This window comes from Abramis brama, assembly GCF_963993115.1.
Source record: "Abramis brama genome assembly, chromosome: 17".
Lineage (NCBI taxonomy): Eukaryota > Metazoa > Chordata > Actinopteri > Cypriniformes > Leuciscidae > Abramis > Abramis brama.
Window position 1 is genome coordinate 23,329,419 of NC_139979.1, and position 15,227 is coordinate 23,344,645.

Consider the following 15,227-nt stretch of genomic DNA (forward strand, 5'->3'; position numbering starts at 1 on the left):
GATTGACACACTGTGCAGCGAATGAAATCATCCTTGTCTGGGAGTGAGCCAATGAAATACGTGTAGGCGGGGCTGAGAAAACAGTAGGCGTGTGTAAATCTGATGACTCGCCGGGCTTTTGTATGTTTTTCAGCAGTGATAGTAGCGAACAGAGCAGACGACGGTAAGCGCGGGACCAGTATTTACAAGTTTTCTGTTGTCTGCAAAGTTGTATTAGTTACTATTAATTTAGTGCGCTTTTGTCCGAATTGCTATGTTATGAAGATAAATGATTACAATACACTACATTGTAACGTTACCTTTCGCCTTCTTTAGTGTCAGTTTCAATGTAAGACTAAATTATGTATAGGTATGAGTTTGCTGCTGGTAACTACGGAATTAGACATCATAATATTGTTGTCTCTACGTAAATACAGTGAGTTATTTGAATAAGTGTGTCATAGTCAACATGCCTGTTACTTATTTATTACAACTTCAGCTAGACCAGTGTTCATGGTACAGATATGGCATATGGTTGTAATACCACGGTTCTGAATGATTTACTTTATCTGATGGCATTTTATTTAAGGTGTCCTTGTTATAACGATGATATACTGATATTTTAGTATTGGTTAACAAGTAATGGGTTAGTATGGGTAGTTGCTTGTATCATGCATAATTTACTGTGATTACTAGAGTAAGTACATGATGTAACGTGTAACAAGGACAGTGTACCAAATTGTATTTACAAGGTGCTTCAAAGAATTCCTGGGTATTGTCATGGTAGGCTACATGTCTAGAGAACCATGATACTTATGTTGTTTTGTTTTTTTTGTAATGCACACTGGTTGGAGTAATACTTTGAAATGAAATACACTTATGGCAGTTTTGTGCTTTTTCCAGCTGACCCTCAAAAATCTCCCTGTCAGCATTAAGGATGTTTGCAAAAGCCACTAAGAACGTGCTCTCTGAGATTGACACTGAAGGTTCCCTGATCCCACTGTCCCGTCTGAATGACTCGGACGGTCTGGTTCCTCTGGCTCTGGTCATCAAGCGTGATCGCTTCTGGTTTTGGCAGCGGCCCAAGTACCTGACATTAGACTTCAAACTAAATGATGTTCTTGTTGGAGATCCAATAAATCCAGGTACATAGCAACTTTTCTGTCACTCTTTACTGAAATGGTCTATGAAAGTTTGAATTGATCATTAATCCATCACTTTTTTGAAAGGCTAAACACAATGTAATGTTTTGGGATACTTAATTGCATGTTAATTGCAATTAAATGAAAATGTTATTTACATTTATATTAAATGCATTTATCTAAACTTTTGACCCACTTAAGTACATCTTTATATGTAATTTCATGAATCTATTTTCTTTGAACTATGGATTTATGGTAAGATGATAAATAAATTATAAATGTAATTTCTATTGAAACTTTTATGTAATATATTTCAATATATATGTAATTACACATTTGTAATGATGAAGTTGCAATTTAGTACATTTAAATACTACACTATTGAATACTACACTACAGTTAAAATTATAATCAAGTACTTTACACATGCTTTAGTATGATAGTCAACGTATCAAAATAAGTTTACTTCTTCAAAGCATGATAAAAGATTTTAAAATGTTCTTTAAAGTAAAGTTTTAATTTGACTATTACAAAATGCACTTTTAAAAGTGTGTGTTAAGAAACATAATCATGAAAGTATACTCTCTTTAAGTACACTGGCCTTATTTTTTTATTTTATTAATATTATATAATGTGCATATGTCCACTTTTTATACTTTTACAATTGTAAGTACTCTACAAGTGCACATTTATTAGAATTAAGTGCATTTCTTTTTCTCAAGGGACTGTATTATAATGAACACATCCAGCTTTATGTTCTCTGTAAATGGTTCCCAAAAATTATGTTTACAACCAGTGTTGGTTGATGATGTTGTTTTTAACAAGGTGCTATATGTGTGGGAGAACTGATACAACATTGTTATTTTTGTCCACAGTTGTGGTTGAAACAGACTTTTTGTCGTATAATGGCAAGGTTGTGGATAACAAAAGTGGGAGTGCTGCAGCGGATCTTGGGCCGGGGAGCATTAATATAGGGGGGACTGGCTCCAGCAAACTTCAGTCATCGTTTGGAAACCTAAAGAAACAGGAACTGGATGTCCAGAAGCTCTTACAGGATTCCAAATCTAGGTGAGTGACTGACCACTTTTTAGAGCCACGGTCTTCTCAAGCTTGGTCAGATAAGGGAGTGTTGTGGTGTAGAGTGTGGTTTACACGCGTATTACAAGTGAATCTCACCCATAGTGACAGTTACGGGCACTGGTGAATGAAAAAAGGAGAAATTAAAGTTCATGGCATGTTGTTTGTGTTGTAAAACGATTTGTCTGTGAAGTTCTCCTTTCCCGTTTTAGTATGCTCTTGATCACAAACTGAGATTTAGGTTGTATTGTAGGTCTCTAAAAACGTTGCTTTGCTTTTTTTTTTGTTATATCACATAAGGCAGTTATAGGACTTTTCACATTGCGCTTAACCTTGGGCAGGGCTGGCCCCGACTAAAGTTTTTTCTAGTCGACTAGTAATCGTTCATTTAAGCGAATAGTCGACTAATAGCACATTTATGATATGTGTAATAAATGTAATGTAACACTGTGAACTTGTTCTACATTACAGAGAAATTCTAAACCATAATATTGAGCATTTAAAATATAAATTAGCGCTCAAGTCCATGCATAACACTCAAAGTAATGATAATGAATGTGTTGAAAAAACAACAAGGAGACTTTTTATTGGTAAACTAGTATTTTCTTGAGTCCTTGTCTGCTGCATTACATAATCGTAGAATATTTGTTAGATATATATAGATAATCAATATTTCAAGCTTTCTATAGACATTGAATATGTCTGTGAGGCAAGTATCTGCTTGTATGAGTGTGTTTCTGTTCATATTTGTGACATGCTTCATTAAAGAAATTGACGCAGAGAGATAGAGACGCAGAAAGCGCATCCTGTTTTTCTTTATTTTACAAAAGCACAAGTTTTGTTGTTGTGAGTGTACACAAATAAAAGTAGAAAGTAGTTAGAAAGTATGTATTCCTCTTATCTGTATGACCAAAAATGGAGTATTTTAAGTTATTTTCGCTGTGATCTCCACATGGACACTTGGACATTCGCCAAATAATAGCGCACATTTATCTAGGTTAACATTAGAGTGAGCAGTCATGTAAAGTGGCCAATGTTAGGCTACTACTTGATTGTTTTAAATGATAAGCCATATTAGAGGTCGGTGAATGATTGACGAACATTTGGATTCCTGCCCGACACAACAGTGTTAACAATCTGTCCGTCACGGACTGCATGACTTTGCCAATTCCTGTGGAGTTGTTGTCGACTAAGCCTCTTCTAGTTGACTAACGTTTAGATTGACCTAACCCTGGGTCATCATCATGCAAACCCCTGCTTTTAACCCTGGGTCAGGGATGGGCAACTTCAGTCCTGGAGGGCCACTGTCCTGCAGAGTTTAGCGCTAACTCTCATCATACACCTGAAAAAGCTAATAAATGTCTTCAGGATTACTAGAAAGCTACAGGCAGGTGAGTTTTTATCAGGGTTGGAGCTTTTGAAAAATTGATGAATGCATTTTTTCAGTTGTAAAATGTGCAAAATGGCATTAATATATGGAATCATTATTACACATGTGACTATTGTAATATTAGTAATATTATATTGTAATATTACACATTACACATGTGTGTAAATTATGCATAATTACAAGCAAATCATAAGGAAAATGTTAATGGTTATACCACTTGACATTCAAAGTCATTGAAACTTTTTTTTCAAAGACGTGTGGAACAAACATGATTTACAAAGATTACATTTCTGTGTGCACGTCTAAACCATACTGTAAAAAAAAGATGGACAGAACATATACGCTTTCTTCCACTGTAGAAAAATGAAGCCAAAATATCCCAGAAACATTCGTTCGCAGCCGGGTTCTGCGCAGTAGTGATCGTGAGGTGGAGCTGCGGTATCAAGGTCCCAAGCACAGATGTCAATCATGACGTTACACACAGTTTATAGCATCAAATAACTAACTAAAACGAAACCTATTGGAAAAATTAATATTTGAACATATGTCTGTGTGATAACTACCTAAAATGAGAGAAACCAAGTGGATTTTTTTTGGCTCTTGCTCCATTTGATTACATGGAGAGTGTGGGGTTTATGACCTTTACTGCAACCAGCCACCAGAGGGCGATCAAAATGCTTTGGCTTTGCTTTTCAAACTATCTTATAGAAAAGTTTTTGGTTTTCATTGTAATCAAAGCCTTATTTGTCATTGATCCCACTCTAATGATGACCTTAATCGAAGTTTTATCGTTTAAGTTATTATCGACAATGAATCGGTCATCAATTAATCATTAGCATCCCTATTGTAGACCAAAAAAACAGACGCGTGACAAACCTGTCACACTTAAATCTGTCCTGTGGTTATAGAGTTCTGGACATGCAGCACTCTCTGATCCGGCAGACACGGGACACACAGAGGGAGGTGTTGGCAGTAGTGAAGGAACGAATCTTCACCACCCAGCCCTGCACTGTCACTGAAGAGGTTCAGGAGGGTGGTACCTGCACTGGAATGTTCGGGTTTAATAAGACAATAAAGGTTGGCCTTTCTTCTTTTGTAAAAAAATAAAGAAAGAAAATCACACACCCCTCTCTTGTCCATTGACATAACCATGGGTGTATCATCATCATCAAGTAACAACATTCCAGAGTAGGCATGTCCGGTCCTGATGTCTCCTCCTCCTAATACAGACTCCTGTCTTTTTCTCTCGTTTCTCCACAGGTGTCAGTCAATGAAGGGAAGCCTTTTGTTGAGTATGACACTAATGTGTCTATCAACATCCCCCCTAAAACCACTATTGCTTACAGCGTGATTGAACTAGACGTTGCTCACACTGGACACTACGGTATTGATTGCTCTGCATGTTTTGCTAAAGCTGAGTTGTATCATTCTGTAGTTGCTCATTGGAAGTTTTGTACCAATTACTGCTTTTGCTTGAGAAACCAGATTTTCTTTTAACAAGTCAAGTGGCAACGGTACCATAATTGTTTATTGTACAAAACATTATGGGAATAGTAATTCTGGAGTGTCAAACAAGCAGTAATATGATTGTACCATTGATTATTTTGTCAGGACTGTGTCTGCTGCCAAATGTAAAAGGAGGTTTTGAAGTTGACGGGCTAGTGAAGGTGAAGCAAGCTAACTCAGTCAGTGCTGCACCAGGGAAAACAACCAGCAAACTGCAGAAAGGTAACCGCACAGTTTAATGAGTTGTCTTTTTTTTTGACAAACAAAATACCTTCTTTTATCTAAACATAATTATTCAGAGACTACTATAAGTAAGCCTCTTTTTTTAAAGCTAATATCCCTGAAAAGTGTGAACATTATGGCTCTGTGGCGCTATCAAAACATACATTTTTTATGGCTAGCCTTACGCAGCAACAGTGGCTCAACCAAAGGTGTGATCTTGGGGCGGGACTGTCTGTTTTTGAGAACAAGGACACTGATGAGGTACAGAGGGCTGCAGGGATGATGTATTTTTGTAGGCCAAACCTGTAACCGAGTTAGCATTTTAGCACTTCCTGTTCCATCGTCCAAACCAAAGCCTGAAATAAGGTCTGTGGTGAACACAAACTCAAGATATTTTCACATTTTATTCTATGACATAAAACACACCAGTAATACCCAACTCGTGATTCTTTTGAAAAAGGTGGTTGCTTAATGGGACTACAGAGGTTATTGGAGACATTAAATGTCATCACACCGAAAAGAGAAAATGTTTGTTTTTTAATAACGACTGAAAGACCACATCAGTAGTGGTGATTATTGAAGTTGAGTGACCGCGGTGTATTTCGTTTATAGCCTAAGGTGAGCTTTTTATTTCTAGCAATTGTATTTAGGCTTCAAAATTCATAAAAGTTGTGTTAATTTGTGAAGATTATCTTGATGGTCAAGCCCCTATGGCTTTTTTATATTTTTGGCTTTTTTGGATATATGATTTTTATTTTATTTTTTATATTGCACAATTCATATGGTTTAATGTTTACTAAACACTGGATTTAATTAAACAATCTTCAAAGCTATAGCCTATTGCTTTAAACAGCATGCCATTCATACAATGGTTAGTTTAATTTTACAAGAGACCAGGGGCGGTTTCTTCATTAGGGCGATTGGGCGACGCACCACCAAAGTGTGAAAGGGACTTTTTCAATCACATTCACAATCTCATTCAACCACAGAGTTACGCTAGCCGTCACTGTATGTTCTGCCTCTGGATATAGTCCAATCAGCGTCATGTCACGTTCTGTGGAGTACCGCCTCTTTTTGGGCGATTTCACTCTGGCTGAGAATCGCCCAGAGTGTTCCCATAGACTTACATTCAAAGATGTTTTTTTTCGAACTGCAGGCACTGCAATGCATTCTCTATGGGTTCCGGGAGGGCTCGCACTAACGTGCTTACGTCATCATACGTATCCTTAACTTGTGCAGCGATTGGTGGGAACAAACATACACTATTAAAAATCTTTAAGATTAAGTGACAAATAATATTTGAAAACAATTTTGAATTTGAACAAGAAAAAATGAAACACTACTTTAATATCTTTATCAAATGTGATTAAAAAAATAAAAATAAAAAAAGAGAGCGAGATCGAGAGAGACTGTTAGGACATCTCGCGAGTTGAGGCCAGTTGAACTTGAACAACGTCATGGCGAACGCAGTTAATTCTATCGTCTGAATGCACTGGCTATGCTTTCCATGGAGAGGGAGCTAATAATGAGAGAGTAATTGATCACTTTGCTACTTTGAAAGAGAGAAGAGCAAAATTTCAGTATAAGTAAGCAGTGTATTAAGCGAGTAATGTGATGTAAGCAGTGTAATAATAGTGAGTAGTGTAACTAGTGAGTAATGTGCAGGGTTCGTACGGGTGCTTGAAATCCTTGAAAGTGCTTGAATTTTGATGTGTTTAAGGTTTGAAATGTGCTTAAATTTTGGATAAAATGCTTGAAAATGTAACTATTTCTTTCACAACAAATATATATCTGACGGAATAGTTTGTTTATTAAATGGAGAAATAAAATGTAGCCCTTCAGATTCAGAGCGATTTGCGCTACGCTTAAATAGTGAGTTATGTGATTTCAGTTGTTTCTTATTAAAATGAAATTGGAGTAAACGTTTTTGGAAATTCGCATCTTGGCTGGGCTTTGTTAGGGGCCAAGCCCCGAAGGGGCTGAGGCACCTATTGTATCTGTTAGTTTTCTTATTAGGGGCCAATGGAAGTCTATGGCAGCCCTATGAACCATACATAGGAAAATGATGAAATTTGGCACACTTGTAGTGATGGTAATGAAAAGTAATTGTAGCAATTTTTGAGTCTCTAGGACCAACTCTATAGCGCCACCACCAGTACAAAAATCCAACATTGAAATGGTTATAACTTTTGAACCCTTTAATCTAGAGACATGAGTACAACTTAGTACACCTGATTCCTCTCATCATACTGATCACAATCAATATCTTACATTAAGACTCCGCCCATTACAGTAGTAGCCATTTTGAAAAGTACAGTATTCAGTTTTTTCGCTACTCCTCCTTCAAATTTTGTCCAATTTTGTCCAAACATGTGCTCAAATGATCTTCGGACTGAGCCGCATAGAAATGACTGAACAGATTTTTTTTATTTATCTTTGTTCAAAAGTTATGGTGTCGCAAACTTAACGAGGTCAACCCAAAATTGGTTCAGAGGCTGTATCTCGGCCAAAAATGTATCAATCGAAACGAAAATTGGTACGCTTCATCTGAGCCATGACCTGAGGGTCCATGCAACATTTGGGAACAGCGCCACCTACAGGTCATGAGATCTGGAAAATGGCTATTTTGGCCAATAACTTTTGAACAGTTTGAACAGAAATTTTATCAGATGATCTTTGGACCGAGCCGCACAGAAATGACTGAACAGATTTTTGATATTCGCTACCATTCCCGAGATATTTGTCTGCAAAGTTGACCTAGCCTGTGTTTGTTGCCTTGCTAACCAATTCACGTCCTCTGAGTGGCACAAGTTGCTAAACCACATGTCATGAATCTCGAATCATTCTGGTCGTGGGTTCGAGTCCTGTGTGGAACAACTTTAAAATTTTGTATAAAGTTGTCATTTCAATTCCTTCCGGCTCTGCACTGCTTTTGGTGCTTAAATGCTCGCTGCGCTGCTGTGCTTGATGTACATTTACATGTATATTCAATTTCTGCTCTTTTTGTTCTTCTGGCTCCGCACTGCTGTTGGTGCTTAAATGCTCGCTGCGCTGCTGTGCTTACAGTACTTGCTGTGCTTGATGTACATTTACATGTACATTTAATTTCTGATGTTTTGTTCTTCCGGCTCCGCACTGCTGTTGGTGCTTAAATGCTTGCTGCGCTGCAGTGCTTACAGTACTTGCTGTGCTTGATGTACATGATGTGCTGGCTGTGCTTGCTGTGCGCCATACTTGTTCTGCTTGTGGTGCGTTTAAGGGCTTGGCCCCTGTATTGCTGCTTGCAGCTATATTTTGAATTGATTTTGAATTGTTAACACTGAATTTTCTGAATTGTTAACACTCATAGAAACAAACAAGGAGATTTATTTATTGTAACTAAAGATTTATTTATTTGTAAGAATCACTTTATTTTTCATTAATATTAAAGTAGTGAAGTTGCCTTTACATGCTTAAGCTGTTAATTTATCCATTGCATGGGTGGACCTTATCCTTATCAATCATCCAAACATTTGCCCCCCCTGAGAGATTTTGCAGGAGCCGCCACTGCAAGAGACTTGAGCTTTTGAAGGCAGAACCGCAGCTGCTGGCTCTAAATGACATAATTTTATAAAGCCAATTAGCATGCTAAGCTAACTAACATAAGGCTACAAATAGAGGCAAGGTCAACTTTGGAGACAAATATCTCGGGAACGGTAGTGAATATCAAAAGTCCGTTCAGTCATTTCTGTGCGGCTCGGTCCAAAGATCATCTGATCAAATTTTGGACAAAATTTTGCACGATTTCAGACCTGCCAACCTGTACGCATTTTGCGTAGCGGATACACATTTTGACTTCAAAGTACGCTGGTACGATTTGTTACTCTAAACTACGCAAAAACCTGGTGACGCCTCTGCACGCGCAGTCCTCAAATCAAGCAACAGCAAAAGAAGAAGAGTTCGGCCAATCATAGCGCTGGATTCATTCCCCAAATAGCAAGCGGGGATGATTGACAGATACGTAAGACCTATCATTAAAAAGAGACTGAAAATCGACACCAATAAAGAATCCCGCTCGATCCGCCTTCCACTCCCGCGGCCGCCGTCTGACTGATTTCATAAACGAGGACAGTACAGTCGTCAATGTACATCTGACTCCTGAAGGTAAACGGGCTGGGCTGGGCTCGATATGGAAAGTTGAAATATTGTACTGAGTAAACCTAATCGATGATCACACGGATTGCATGGATTATTTTAAAATACTCCGTTCTTCATGGTCACTCAGAAAAGAGGAAGCCATCATTCAGCCATGCAAATAATAAAATGCTCAAGAAATGCTGAACAATAAATCTTAATAAACTTGAAATCGCTATGGCTTAGTGATTATGAAAGTGATGTGATTTGTGGATTAAGTGCGAGTCTGGAGAAACAAGCGTTTATTAATTAATTCTCAGTGCTAAGAAACGTAGCCTTCATGTGTTACGTTATTGTGTTAATAATAAAAGTACCTAATTATGTTACATATTTATTTTGTATGAAAACTAGCGCGTTAGTTATGGATTAAAAAGTACGCTACCGTTGTATCAGTGCTGCGCGAGCTCTCTCAAACACGGAGGCGCGCACAAAGAGAGAGAAGGTAATTGTAAAATTAAATTTGACGGGCTAAGTTTAAATTTTGTTCTTGCTTGTTTTTGTTTTTTTGTTTTTTTTCTGTCAAAATGCCAGAAAGCATTTTGTATTATCCATTATTTATTTTTTAAATTCGTTAAATGACGAACGTTTTACTGTTAACAGCCCTTATATGTCGGATTCGTCTAACTTACCGGTATACTTGATATTCTTTTTAGAATAAGTGATTCGTTATGCTATTATTGGACACCTGTCTAATCATTGTCAACTGTTTTCTATAAATATGTTTGTATTGGCTAACATTCAGCTAATGCGTTTCCTGTTTAAAATGCGCAATGTTCAAATGCAAAGACAGCACGTCACAAATAGAAGCCCTTTTCCCTGTGGTATTATCATATTTGGATATGGGAATAATACATTAAGTAGTCTATCTTAATTGTACTTTTTTTTTTTTTTTTTTTACAGTTTTATAGGGGTTTCTTAATTTTAGACTAGTTGACCAGCACACATTTTATGCAATGCAATATAATGCATGTGTCGTCGTCGTCGTAGTAAGTACCCCCCCCCCCCCCCCCCCCGTCGTCGTCGTCGTCGTAGTAAGTTTCCCCCCCCCCCCCCCCCCCCCCCGTCGGTATGCGATAATTTCAAGGTTGGCAGGTATGCGATTTGAAGGAGGAGCAGCGAAAAAACTGTTTTTCATTTGCCTCAATATGTCGGACAGTCACATTGTTGGAAAATGACAAATGAGATATCATCGGATTCGGCATAAACCAAGGAACATAATGATATAAAGATATTGAATTTGAACAAAGTTTTCAAAAGTTATAATCATTTTTGCAACAAAAAAAACGTATATCTCTGGAACACTAGATGGCGCTGTCTTTGAACTTCTCAGGTACCTTCAGGACATGGTGTTGATCATCCCTACCAATTTTTGTGAAGATATGTCAAATTGTTTAAAAGATATAGCAATTTATGACAAAATTCTAAATGGCGGCCCAATGGGTTGTCCTTATACCCCCTGATTCAGCATGACACAAGGAATCTATAGACACCAAGGTTGTGATTTTCTGTCAAACTGTTCAAAAGTGATTTTCCAAATCTCATGACCTGTAGGTGGCGCTGTTCCCAAATTTGGCATGGACCCTCAGATCATGCTTCTGATGAAGTGTACCCATTTTCGTTTCGATTGATCAAAGTTTGGCTGAGATACAGCCTCTAAACCAATTTTGGGTCGACCTCGTTCAGTTTGACACAACTTTTAAGCAGAGATGAATAAAAAAATATATGTTTAGTCATTTCTGTGCGGCTCAGTCTAAAGATTATCTGATCAGATTTTGGACAAATTTGACAAATTTTGAAGGAGTAGAGATTAAATGGAATACTGTACTTTTCAAAATGGCTGCTACTGTAATGGCATACAGCCTTATGCCAGACTTAAAGCCTTGATGTAAGGTGTTTAATGTGATCCGCATGATGAGAGGAATCAGGTGTACTAAGTTTCATTTTTCTTTTTCAAGTTTCAATTTTCATTTTAAAATGGTTCAAAAGTTATAACCATTTAAATGTTGAATTTTTGAACTGGTGGTGGCGCTATAGTGTTGGTCTTAGAAATCCCAAATTTGGGCAAATTACTTCTTTTTTTTTAAAAGACAACATTTAATAACATGCTTTTACTCCAAACTCACTTCATAACGGCAATTGAGCATCCTTCTGTGAGATGATGTGGCTTCTTACACAAAATAAGGAGGTTGTGTGTTTATTAGTCATGTTTAATCAATCAAAGCGTTTCAATCTTCTGTTTATTCAGCTACAGTGATAGGGATTTCCTGGAATGATGTGTGTTATCATACTTCAGAGGCGGGCATATTTGGCGTGTCTGCATGAGAGCGCCCTCTGGCTTTCAGATGGAGCATTGACTACCGATCAGCCATGCTGCACTGACAAACTGTGCATAAAATAATCGCAGCCTTTGCCAAATCGTGTGCGGTTTCATTGCAATTAATCGTGCAGCCCTACTGTAGAGTATACTGTTTTAATGAGTTAATTTTTATTAAAAGCTTTTTATTTTTTATTTATACAGACCCCTCTTTCTCTCTTTTTAGATCTTGAAGGACTCCAAGGGCAGTTTACGGTTCTCTCTAAACTCCCATCCAACACACGCTGCTCATTATTCCAGCAGATCTCTGTGCTCCTGCAGAACAGTGCAGCCATCAGCTTGCTGGAGGACGCTGTAAGTGAGCCGGGAATCTTACTTTAGATTGTTATTCCATAGATCTGTACATTCACCAGCTACTTTATTAGGTACACCTTGCTAGTACCGGTACTGCCTTAATTCTTTGTGGCATAGATTTAAAAAGGTGCTGGAAACATTCCTCAGAGATTTTGGCCTTTATTGACATGAAACATGATAGCATCATGCTTTCACTGCAGATTTGTCGGCTGCACATCTCTATGATGTGAATCTCCAGTTCCGGCACATCCCAGAGGTGCTTTATTGGATTGAGATCTGGTGACTGTGGAGGCCATTTGAGTATAGTGAACTTATTGTCATCTTCAACAAACCAGTTTGAGTTGATTTGAGCTTTGTAACATGGCGTGTTATCCAGCTGAAAGTAGCCATCAGAAGATGGTTACAACTGGTCATAAAGGGATGGACATGGTCAACAACAAATCTGAGGTAGGCTGTGGTGTTTAAACAATGCTTGAATGGTACTAACAGGCCCAAAGAAAATATTCCCCACACCATTACACCACCAGCTCGTACTGTTGATACAAGGCTGGATGGATCGATGCTTTCATGTTGTTTACACCAAATTCTGACCCTACCATCTGAATGTCACAACAGAAATCAAGACTCATCAGACCAGGCAACGTTTTTCCAATCATCTATAGTCCAATTTTAGTGAGCCCATGTGAATTGTAGCCTCAGTTTCCTGTTCTTAGCTGACAGGAGTGGGACCTGGTGTGTGTTCTGCTGCTGTCCATCTGCTTCAAGGTGCTTTCAGAGATACTCTTCTGCAGACCTCTGTTGTAACAAGTGTTTATTTACGTTCCTGTTGCCTTTCAACTCGAACCAGTCGATCCATTCTGCTCTGACATCAAGACATTTTCATCCGCAGAACTCCCGCTCACTGGATATTTTCTCTTTTTTGGCTGATCTCTGTAAACCCTAGAGATGGTTGTGCATGAAAACCTCAGTAGATCATTAGTTTCTGAAAAACTCAGACCAGCTCGTTTGGCACCAACAACCATGCCAACTGTGGTCGCAAGTTCTGTTGTTACCATATTTGGCTAACAATGCTTTTAGGAAATGCATGCCTAAATACATTGAGTTGCTGCCATGTGATTGGTCAGTTAGATATTTGCATTAACAAGCAGTTTTTAAGGTGTACCTGATAAAGTGGCAGGTGAGTGAATACATACTATATTTGCTATGCTGTTATTATCATGTGACCTACCGCCATCAGTTGCGTCGCTTCACTGCCATTCACAAATCCTGTCCCTTGTCCTCATGGTATAGTAAAGTGTCCATCACATGCACACTTCAGAATCTTGCTGGAACTAGTAGGTCATTCGGGTACTTTTTGCCTACTCTTTTATGAGTACTATGAATTCAGACATACTTATTTTGTCACATTGTTACACTGTGTTACACTGTTTTCGCCTACTATATAGTAGGGAAGTATGCGATTTCGATTGCAGCCTATATTTTTTTATAGATGTGTCAAGAATAAAAAACTAGAAGTTGATGGAGATCTTTACGGTCACACAGCCTATATTTTTTATAGATGTGTCAAGAATAAAAAACTAGAAGTTGATGGAGATCTTTACGGTCACACAGCCTATATTTTTTATAGATGTGTCAAGAATAAAAAACTAGAAGTTGATGGAGATCTTTATGGTCACTTTTGACCAATTTAATACATCCTTGCTGAATAAAATTATTAATTATTTCTAAAAAACAAAAAGATCTTTTGAATGGTGATGTATAGTATTAATAGATAAGAGATCTGGTCTTGTTTGTCCTTCTCTCAGCTAGAGGACCTGTGTGATGGGACACAGCCTGACCTCAGTGCGTTAGATGAAGTTCCTGCTCTTACTGCCACACTGAAGCTGGTACAGAAGGCTGCTGGTTCAAAATCCTCTGGAATGCAGACGAAACCCAGCGCTCTTACTGCCACACATCTGCTCTTCAGCTCCTTAGATGGTGAGTTGGATGAAGTCTGGGATTATTATCTGGTCATAATAAGTTTACTTGACATGCATTTTTGTCAGCAACAAGGCCATAATGATTGTCATAAACCTGTTGTCTAATTGACCTTTGTTCTCATAAACACTCATGTTCCCATGTAGAGATGACTGACTCTGCCCTGTTTGAGCTCAAATCCTGCTGCAGTTACGCAACCCTGCAAGCTCTGCTCCATCTTGTAAGTATCTTTACCGAAATATTGTGATCACAAACAAGTATTAATACCACATGTAATAAATAGGGCACGTTCAAGAGAGGTATTCAGTCATGCGGTCCATTTATGGAGCCTCTTGCATGGCTAATTCACCATGGGGTCCCTCTGGAATTTCCTGTGGGCAGTTTGGATTTATGAGTGAAAAGGCTTGTGGTAAACATATTTTGAAGAGACTCACATTGTTTTGCAACAAATTACAGTCAAAAAACATCAGATCTGAATTTTGAAGCATCTAAGTTGTTAACAAATTGCAAAAAAAAAATGACAAGAACTTGGATGTGAGGTTACATGCTTGAGTCATACAATCATACAATTGTAGTCCTTATTTAACAACTTGTTAGTAATTTACACTACTGTTCAAACGTTTGGGGTCAGAATGATTTTTAAAATAAATTAATACTTTTATTCAACAAGGACAAGTTAAATCAAAAGTGACGCGTTTTGTAATACAAATGTCTACTATTTCAAATACATGCTGTTCTTTTGAACTTTATCAAAGAATACTGAAAAAAGGTTTCCACAAAAATATTAAACAGCACAACTGTGATGAGAAATGAGCACCAAATTAGCGTTTAGAATGATTTCTGAAGGATCATGTGACACTGAAGACTGCAATAATGATGCAAAAAAAAAAAATCAGCTTTGCCATAACTGTTTTCTATTTTAATATATTCTAAAATGTAATTTATTCATGTTATGACAACATTACTGTTTTTACTGTATTTGTAATCTAATAAATGCAGCCTTGGTGAGTATAACAGAATTGTTTCAAAAACATCTTATTGACCCCAAACTTTTGAATGGTAGTGTGTTGAAAGCACAAAATGTATTTATTTT

General features: G+C 37.7%; 1 protein-coding gene across 2 annotated transcripts in view; it reads left to right on the forward strand.

Annotated features, from left to right (window-relative positions):
- Positions 1-15,227, forward strand: part of gsdmeb (gasdermin Eb) — a 17,314-nt gene continuing 2,087 nt past the window's right edge. The window contains exons 1-9 of one of the 2 annotated variants that reach the window (XM_084088088.1): positions 1-163; positions 883-1,124; positions 1,997-2,189; positions 4,497-4,665; positions 4,849-4,972; positions 5,200-5,316; positions 12,030-12,157; positions 13,963-14,134; positions 14,281-14,354. In XM_084088088.1, coding sequence (XP_083944214.1) covers positions 917-1,124; positions 1,997-2,189; positions 4,497-4,665; positions 4,849-4,972; positions 5,200-5,316; positions 12,030-12,157; positions 13,963-14,134; positions 14,281-14,354 — 1,185 coding nt within the window. In that variant the 5' untranslated portion in view covers positions 1-163; positions 883-916. Of the gene's footprint in view, positions 416-882; positions 1,125-1,996; positions 2,190-4,496; positions 4,666-4,848; positions 4,973-5,199; positions 5,317-12,029; positions 12,158-13,962; positions 14,135-14,280; positions 14,355-15,227 lie in introns of both variants that reach the window. The other variant, XM_084088089.1, reaches the window with a different exon arrangement.